Genomic DNA, 9042 nt, shown 5'->3' with positions numbered 1-9042 from the left:
TCATGACATGTTCGGCCAAAAACTCATCGCTTTATGCGCTAGGGATTTTCCCCCCGAGTGATTGCCATATACACCCTCATGGATAGTTCGCAAGATCTGCCTCGCTTCTGTGGGGGTGACGCATTTTAAATATAGACCCAAAAACGATTGTCTGTACAGCTGATTTTGTAGAATAGCATACTTCGCCGCTTTTGACCTGATCTTCCCTACCTCGTCTTTTTGTTCTGGCAGCACACCATCCCGTATGTAAGTCAGGATTGGATTAATCCAGCTTGGCTCGTATGGTATAATGTTAATCTGCCAAGGGTTCGAGCTGGACGGTTCAGTAAAAATGGATGGCTGGTTCAACACATCAACCGGGATAACTCTAGCCAACATTTCCCTAAAACTAGATGCACTACAGGCCAATCGGTCGGCATCTTCATTATCCTCTCTCGGCAATTGGATGAACTTGATTTGATCGAAGTCCTTCGCTTCATGCAGAATAGTGAATGGTAAGCTTCCATTGTTTCATCTTTGGTTCTATATTCTCCAGTTACCTGCCGGATTATGAGCTGCGAATCGCTGAAAACAACTAAACTCTTAACCTTTAATTCCTTTGCCAACTTCAGTCCAGCCAACAATGTTTCATACTTAGCCTCATTATTGGTTTCGCTGAACTCAAGTCTGATGGCTTGGCTTAGTGTGGTTCCCTCTGGTGTTTGGAGTTTGATCCCAATTCTTGCCCTCATTTGATTTGATGAGCCATTGACGAAAAGTTTCCATGAGGAGTCTTCATGATCTTCCACCAAGTCCTCAACATCATATTCTAGTAGGAAATCAACCACTGCCTGTCCCTTGATGGCTGTTCTGGGCTCATAAGTTAAGTCGAACGAGCTCAACTCTATGACCCACTTTGTCATCCTTCTCGACAGATCTGGCTTGTGTAGGATCGTCCTTATAGGGAAGGTGGTCAAAACGACAACATGATGGGACTTAAAGTAATGCCCAAGTTTCCTTTTTGCATTTACCAAAGCCAGGATCACTCGTTCAGCTTTTGAGTATCTCCTTTCTGGCTCAGCTATTGTTTTGCTGACATAGAACACTGGGAACTGTTTTCCTTCTTTACAGCGAATCAGAACGACACTTGTAGCTATGCTGGACACACCGAGGTACATAAAAAACTTTTCATTCAGCTCAGGAGCAGACAAGATATGAGGGTTCTACATATACTCCTTCAAGCTGGTCAGCGCTTGTCTTTGCTCATCCCCCCAGGCCTGCCTTCTGTGGCCTTGTATTGTATCAAAAAATGGCTTACAATGGTTAGACAACTTAGAAATGAACTGACTTAGTGCAACTATTCTTCCTATGAGTGCTTGCACCTCTCTAACCGTCGTTAGATCTGCGTTGCTGAGCAGAGCCTTTGCCTGAGCTGGGCTGGCTTCAATACCTCTCTGATTAACCATGTGTCCTAAGAATTAACCAGAATTGACGCCAAATGAACATTTGGTTGGATTGAGCCTCATGCCATATCTCCTCAGCACGCTGAACAAGTCTTGCAGGTGTTCCAGGTGATCTTTCTTTTTCTTGCTCTTTACTACCATGTCATCAATATATGCCTCCACAGTCTTCCCCATTTGACTCTTGAAAATCTTACTGATCAGCCTTTGATAAGCAGCCCCAGCATTCTTTAGACCAAATGGAATGACCTTGTAGCAGTAAGTTCCTCGCTCGGTAAGAAAAGAGGTTTTCTCTTCATCAATGGGTCCATAGGGATTTGGTTGTACCCCTAGTAAGCGTCGAGGAATGTTAACCATTCATATCCAATAGTGGCGTCGACCATCTGGTCAATCTTGGGCAACGGGAAGCTATCCTTCTGGCATGCTTTGTTGAGATTGGTGAAGTCAATACACACTCTCCATTTCCCATTCTTTTTCTGTACCACCACGATATTCAAGAGACAAACTGGGTATTGGACCTCTCTAATGAACCCTGCATCATGCAACCGATCAACTTTTTCAGCAATAATCTGATTACGCTCTGGAACGAACCTTCTCTACTTCTGCCTTACAGGTTTTGCATTCGAATCTACGTTAAGGGAATGACAAGAAACAACAGGATTGATTCCCGGTATGTCCGAATGGCTCCATGCAAACACATTTGCATTCTGAGACAAGAAAACAACCAACCCTTGTTTCTCCACTTCATCAAGCCTTGCTCCTACTCTAGTTGTTCAGTCTGTCTTCTCACGGTCAATCTGTGCGTCAACAAAAGGTTCTTCAATCAAGGCCGAAGTCTCCTCCTCCCCACGATTGCTAGGTAGAGGATCCTGTAATTGCTATCTGGGGCTAGCTGAGCGGATAGGTGCTTTTCCTTTTCCAGCAGACTTCAGAGTTATAATGTAGCATTCCTTGGCCGCAACCTGATCTCCATGAATGTCAATTACTTTGTTCCCATCTGGACTCAAACACCTCATCACTTGATGCAAAGTTGATGGAACACCCTGGACTCTGTGGATCCACCCTCTTCCCATCAGAAGGTTATAGGAGGGATGGATTTCAACGACTATAAATATCTCCGTCAAGGCTCTTTCAGTATCCTGCACAGTCAACTCTACCATGCCAATGGGGTCCACCCGTTTCCCATCGAACCCTAGCAACAGATTTCTTGTGGGTTTAAGCCTTTCCGGCTTGATTTCCAGCCTATCAAATGTTACTCTAGGCATGATATTCGCACTGCTTCCTAGATCAATCAGAACTCTTCATACCAGGCATTCTGCTACAGTCAAACTAACAACCAATGGATCTTCATGAGGGGTCTAAATACACAGCAGGTCCGTTCTATCAAACTTTATCTGTGTAGATGTGTTCTGCTGATGTAAGGTATGCACACTGCCAATTCTCCTCTTCATTTGTGTTTGGCGTAATCGCATTCTGATCAACTCTTCCGACTCTGTTGTCTGTTCAGGTCGGCCATGAATTGCGTTTATGATCCGAACGGGCTGTGTGTTATGGTTATTCTGCTTCTGAGCTCTCTTGACCTAATTAGCCGGTCGGTTCTTCCCCTGTGCTAGCCCCTAAACATACCCTGCCAATTCCCCCCTTACGATCAGCATCTCTACCTACCTCCTTAGGTTCCTGCATTTGTTAGTCTGATGACCAAAATCACTATGGAAAGCACAATGTTTAGATTGATCCCTCTGCTCAAGAGGTTGTCTGATTAGTAAGGGAGGGCGAAACTTATCTTTGTTCTCCTGGTATAGCCTTGCCAGAGTAACTTTAAGTGGAGTGATTAACTCTTCCTCCCTGGGCCTCTTCTCGGCCTTCTAGGAGGTCTGTCATTGTGGCTGAGCTTGTTTCTACCGGATCTTGGTTTTGGACTTCTCCTCTGTTGAGATAATTGATGTCTTTCTTGCGTTAGTTGCCTCTTCTTCTTCCAAACCCTTTCGTTCAGCTCGTCTATGGTCTTTGGCGTATTCACCACAAGGCTTGTGTGGAACGGTGTCCATCGGTTCATCGCGAGTTTGAATGCTTGAACTGCCGTGGACGGATGGCATTCCATTACCATGCTCTTGACAAGATTGAACCTGGTGAGGAAAGCTTGGAGTCGTTCGTCTTCATGCTGTTTCATTGTAAAGAGGCTTGAAACGTCCTTAGTCGGGCGTTTATTCCCATAGTACTGGCTTATGAACTTGTCGCATAAGTCTTGGAAACTTACAATTGAACCTTGGGCCAGGTTCTTAAACCAATTGAGGGCTGGACCAGCCAAACTTATTGGGAAACACTTACACATCAGAGGATCATTGTTTGTGTTCAGAGCCATTTTCAACTGAATGTGGTAGATGTGATCAATCAGGTCGGTGGTTCCATCAAACAGAATGAAGACCGGCATGGAGAATTTCCTTAGATTTGGCGAGTTTAGGATTTCATCAGTGAAAGGAGATGCAACTGTTCTAGCCGATGAACGGAGTGCTTCATTCTCCCTTGAGAATCGTGATGGAACTCTATCATCTGAAGATCTCCTCTCTGTACTCCTGTAATCAATCGTTGCCATTGAAGGCTGATAGGGTGGATCAGATGTCATGTCCCCTGCAAACTCAGTCTGCCATGGTGATGCGATCCTGTGATGACCAAACTCTGGAGGCTTATCGCGCCTATGTCGTCCCCTATTTAAATCAAACACTGGTGCCTCCTCTCGCATGATCCGCTCACGATGTGGATCCAAATGAATTGATCCCTCTCATTCCTCCACCTGACGGACATTTGGAGGTAGACCATCTGCCAAAATTCCCTCACGATGAGGATCCACATGATTGTTACCTTCTGGATCACTTTAATGAACAACGTTGAACGGCTGGACTCCCTCTCCTAGCTGATGTGGCCTTGGGATAGCAGGAGTATCTCGCTGCTCCATTCCAGCTCATAATTCTACGTTCTCTCTTCTCAAGGCTTCGATCATACTCATCAACTCATCGAGCTTTGACTGTTGGCCATTCTCCAATGGATTCGAGCTCTCTCCTCCGATCATCATTCCCGATCGGAGTAAAGTCATTAATCGCAGATCTAAAATTAGATCTGAGCTTTGCTAATGCAAACACACCAGATCTGGACTTCAATTAGTTGAATTCCGACTGTTATCAGCGGATCCGAACTGCTTCAGCAACAAGCTCGCTAAATTTGACAATCTCAACAACTCTCAACTGCGCAGTTTACCTATACCAACACAGATCTGAATTGCTTAGATCTGACGCCAACTTCTCAAAATCAACTAGAACCGAGACTCAGCAAGACAGATCACAATCTCTTCGTCCTTGCTTCAACCCTTCAGAGATCAATCATCATCTTCTCAAATTACTTCGGATTAGATCGATTTGGATCAAGCATCAATCAATCCTTCGTTTTTCATCGTTCCCACAGACGGCGCCATTGAAGAAGCATAGAATTTTCCCCCAATTCTAGAGAGAGAAACAATGCTCTTCAAATAAATTTTCCAACCCCTTTTCCAACTCATTTCCGTCTATTTATAGACGGTTACAATCATTAATGAGGCTTACCAACTGACTTCCTTCTTATGGGCTGAACCCATCTCCTTTCCTCTCATTTGGGCCCAACTCTTTTCATCCCAATGTGGACTTTCTTACTGCCCTCCTAGTCCTGGGCCCATCCAGTAAGGATTCGCTCCTACTTCGGCTGCCTCTACCTGACTTGTTCCTGGCTACATGGATCGTCCCAAGCCCAGGTCACTTTTGGTGTCTTCAGTGAACTATATTACTTATCAGGTCTTATGGGTTGTACATCCTTTGCTGGTTTACTGGCAGCAGTTATATTTTATATGGATTTTACTGAATAAAGGGGTGGTGGTGGATTACGAAGAAAGTTGTTCTTACCTGTTTTTCATGTCTCTCTTTAGGTAAATGATGGCTGCTTTTGGTTTTTTATGCTTAATTCTGTTCCATTTATCTTTGTCGAATTGCATTTGTAACTTTTGTTCCCTTTGTAAGTTGGTTAGGTTTCTTTCCTAGTTGTTATTTACTTGGTGGACATGGGGCTTCAATGATCATATATATGACTTTGCCTATTTGGTTGAATAAAATCTCTTGTGTATTTATTTATTCAATAAAATAAATAAACAAATTCATTCATTGCCATTACCACTAAAATAGCAATCCTATTAAACAAATTAAATAACTAAAAACATAGTCATCTTCCAACCAAAGAAATTGCAATTATATATATGATCAAGAATATAGTCATCTTCTAATATGATTGTTATTTTAGTGGTAATGGCAATGAATTTTTAATTTTTTTTTTATTTTTGTTTACAATTTCCAACCAAATAATTTTTTTTGTCAGTAAGTTGGTATTGTGTGGGTGTGTCGTATGATTTTTTTTTTTAAATATGTGGAAGTCTTATCCTATTTGTCTTTAATATGAATAGTTATTACTTATTTAAGTATGATTACGCCAAGTTTAATGAATATTTTTTTTTTACAATGTGAAGACAAGAAAACAAGAATGCTTAGAGGCCATCGAAGACTACATTGCAAAAGGCTATTGATCTTGGGCATACTATGCTTAGAATTTCCTGCATTTTGGGTGTTTATTTTGGTTCCCAAAATGTTGTCTAGGTGTTATGGATTTTCATGGTATTCATTACAATCTATGAAGTTTGAACATGGCTGTAAGAATTTAGCTTTGATTTTAGTCTTAACTTCTATTGAAGATTTAATGGAGGAATCAATGAGGTTGCTAATATATTTAATAGCATTGTTCGTAACCTTCGCCATGTGTTCAGTGCTATGTGGACTTGTTTGGGCTACCGGTGTGTTCGGTATCATTGTTCTTCGCATTCACCGTGTCTCTAACAGTTTTATTGTCTTTTTCCAAATCCTTGGAAGATGATCTGTTCATAATTTGATATGCAAGCTGAGGGTTATTTCCATGCACCCTTCAACTTGAAGGGAGTGTTAGAAGATGTTATATTTGGAAAATATTATTATAGGAAACCTTAAATTAAATATTTGATATACTAATGGAAAAAATTAGAAAATAGGAAACAATGAGGATTTTTCTCCATTGATTCCTCTGGTAACATTGTGATGGCCCTGCATTTCCAAACCCAGTGAGTCAGTGAAGACCCGATATTTGACCCGGTAACGAATCCGAAATGCGGAATTAAAAGGTAAAAGGTTTATTCAACCTAATCTAATCGTATAACCACGTTCCAAGGGTTTCTAAGACGATTGGCTAAGAATCCCACAAGACCCCCATTCCTGGTTCAAGTACAATCTCGCACTGTCTCATTAAAACATGAATAACCCTCACTATGGTTAGAATCTGAGAATGGCATTGGTACCATTGGAAAGTTTACTTAAAATCCTTGAGTAAGGGTTCAAGAATCACCCCATTTGGACTAGAAATGAAAGAATCGTTTGAAGTTGGGGAAATAATGCTGTTAAACAAGCTACCAGGCATCTATGACTATGGTGTTTCGGTCGATCGAATTGCCATTTCGGTCGGCCGAAATGGACTCTAAAATAAAGAAGAATTGGAAGTTGCTTCGGTCAACCGAAGTAGAGAATCGGTCGACCAATTGTGCCTCAAACAGTGAATTTGGCTACCGGAATTAGAGTTTATTATTCAAAAAGAATTCAAAATATGTGCCATTTCGGTCGACCGAAATGACTCAAAAACTTGCTGATACTCTGTTGATCATGAAAATCATACTTTGGAACTTATAGGATTCATTCTACCTTTATACATGAGTCAAAATCTAATTTCTATGAATTAATGAACATATGAACATATCAACAAACATAAATATCATATTGAATCATGTTATAATGGCTCTAAGCCTCATTACATATCATTTGTCCAAAATCATAATTCGTAAGTCCTTAGATATCAAAAATACTACAAAGCACATGCTAAACACTTTGCATGATAGCTAAAAGAGTGTGTCCACAACACGTTATCCAAAAGAAGCTAAACACATCAACCATCCAAGAAAAGTGCTTCTTTACCTGAAAAACAACCCAAACAACTAGGGTGAGTAATCAAGTTACTTGTAAGATGTGGTGCATGCACATACCCTATAGTTTTAAGTATAATGCAAACCAAACGTAGATCATCACAAGGGTGCATTCCACCTAACGTCTATGTTCTCAAGGTATTCTAAGGGATCATCTCAAGCTATACAATTATTTGAAATGATAAACGTATGACATCCAAGTGTGCATACACTAGTACACTTAACCATTTAAAAACTTAAGCACAATTTCACAATACCAAGAAATTCATGATTTACAATTTGAAATTTAATGCGAAATCAAATAATGAAAGACTAGGATATGTAGTCTCGAGACCATACAAGTTATTTCGGGCAATTATGACTTGTAAGGTACTACCTAGTGCGCACTTATGACTTAGAAGACTCTTGTCTCCATACTAGAGCTAAACCCTAACCATCACCCTTTTCATATCCTTACAAGCTTCCAAAAATCTACAAATCTATGACATTTATACACTCATAATACATGAAGCTATCTACCAAGCACAAGTAGGGTGAGTCCACACAAACCATGCCCCTAAGGTTACATGCATGTCTAAAGTAGCAAGTTAATGATACTACATATTATGCTATGTCAATTTACTATCCATGTAGGCCACAATCACTAATCATGCAAATTCACCTACAAGTAAATATAAGTGCTGTATACGAGATTTTTATACTAAACTTTCAATGAAACCTTTATTACTTAACAACATAAGTGCATTTACAAGAAATTCATCATAAACTCTCAATGAAATCATAAGTATTAGGCAAATCTGTAATGACCCGGTCATTTCCTTCCTTTCCTTTTTTTCATCAGAATTTTACAGATGAATTTTTTTTTTTTCGTTGAAATTTCTTCTCTGAGTTCAGTTTCTCGTCATTTAGTGTCTTCTCGAGTGCTCAGAAATGGTTTCTGAGACTCTTTCCTTTGGATTGACAACTTCCTTTAAGGACCGAGTTATTTCTACATTTTTCGTTTTTCGACACTATTCACTTTTCGTCCTTTTCCCTATTTTGTCTTTTTCCCGTTTGTCACTTTGTTGGCAAAACCTCACTTTTTGTGTTCGGAGTTGGTTTTTGACTTCATGTATCTTCATTCTAAGTGGTTTTCACGAAATACGTATCTTTACTTTTGCAGTAAAGTACTTTGGATCTCCCGGTGTCCATAGAGGCATGGATGCTTAGTTTTTCAGAATCTTTTTCTTTTCTTGGGGTATTTTTCGTAAATATCTTTTGAAGATATTTTATTTTAAGGGTTTTTAAGAAAATATTTTTTAAAAATATTTTCATTCTGGGTCATTAGTGCAATTAATAAAAGTTATTGCAAAAATGCCTCGTTTTAAGCCTGGATCCTTGTACGGGATTCATTTTCACATTTCGTTGAGTCGTGTACTCTTAGAATTGTCTTCTGGTCGTTTTTCCCCAGTTTTAGGGTTTCTGGCTTAGTTGCCGCCGAACTTGTTCGGGGCATAACTTTTTGCTCAGAACTCAGTTTTTGACGCTGTTTCT

At 40.3% G+C, this 9042-nt stretch overlaps 3 protein-coding genes across 3 annotated transcripts; all 3 read right to left on the bottom strand.

The window, feature by feature from the left end:
* Positions 1–1157, bottom strand: LOC132305016 (uncharacterized). Its single transcript, XM_059802702.1, has 2 exons — positions 540–1157; positions 1–468 (listed from the first exon to the last, which is right to left on the bottom strand). Exons 1-2 carry the CDS (start codon positions 1155–1157, stop codon positions 1–3), a joined length of 1086 nt encoding a protein of 361 aa, XP_059658685.1.
* Positions 1158–2317: 1160 nt separating this feature from the next.
* On the bottom strand, positions 2318–2704 carry LOC132305015 (uncharacterized). The gene has a single exon (XM_059802701.1). The coding sequence runs from the start codon at positions 2702–2704 to the stop codon at positions 2318–2320; it is 387 nt and encodes a 128-aa protein (XP_059658684.1).
* Positions 2705–3270: 566 nt separating this feature from the next.
* On the bottom strand, positions 3271–4179 carry LOC132305014 (uncharacterized). Its single transcript, XM_059802700.1, has one exon. The coding sequence runs from the start codon at positions 4177–4179 to the stop codon at positions 3271–3273; it is 909 nt and encodes a 302-aa protein (XP_059658683.1).
* Positions 4180–9042: the final 4863 nt, after the last annotated feature.

This window comes from Cornus florida, unplaced genomic scaffold (assembly GCF_030987335.1).
Source record: "Cornus florida cultivar Cherokee Brave unplaced genomic scaffold, ASM3098733v1 CherokeeBrave_3.0.0_Hap2_Chr04, whole genome shotgun sequence".
Lineage (NCBI taxonomy): Eukaryota > Viridiplantae > Streptophyta > Magnoliopsida > Cornales > Cornaceae > Cornus > Cornus florida.
The sequence above is the reverse complement of the archived record's forward strand: the minus strand, read 5'-3'. Positions and strand labels throughout refer to the sequence as shown.

Excerpts from the sequence above, each read along its gene's own strand:
- LOC132305015 (XM_059802701.1), bottom strand. The coding sequence starts at position 2,704 with ATGCCTAGAGTAACATTTGATAGGCTGGAAATCAAGCCGGAAAGGCTT.
- LOC132305016 (XM_059802702.1), bottom strand. The coding sequence starts at position 1,157 with ATGTACCTCGGTGTGTCCAGCATAGCTACAAGTGTCGTTCTGATTCGC. Across the intron at positions 469-539 it reads CGCAGCTCATAATCCGGCAG|GACTTCGATCAAATCAAGTT; the intron begins GTAACTGGAGAA and ends CATGAAGCGAAG.
- LOC132305014 (XM_059802700.1), bottom strand. The coding sequence starts at position 4,179 with ATGCGAGAGGAGGCACCAGTGTTTGATTTAAATAGGGGACGACATAGG.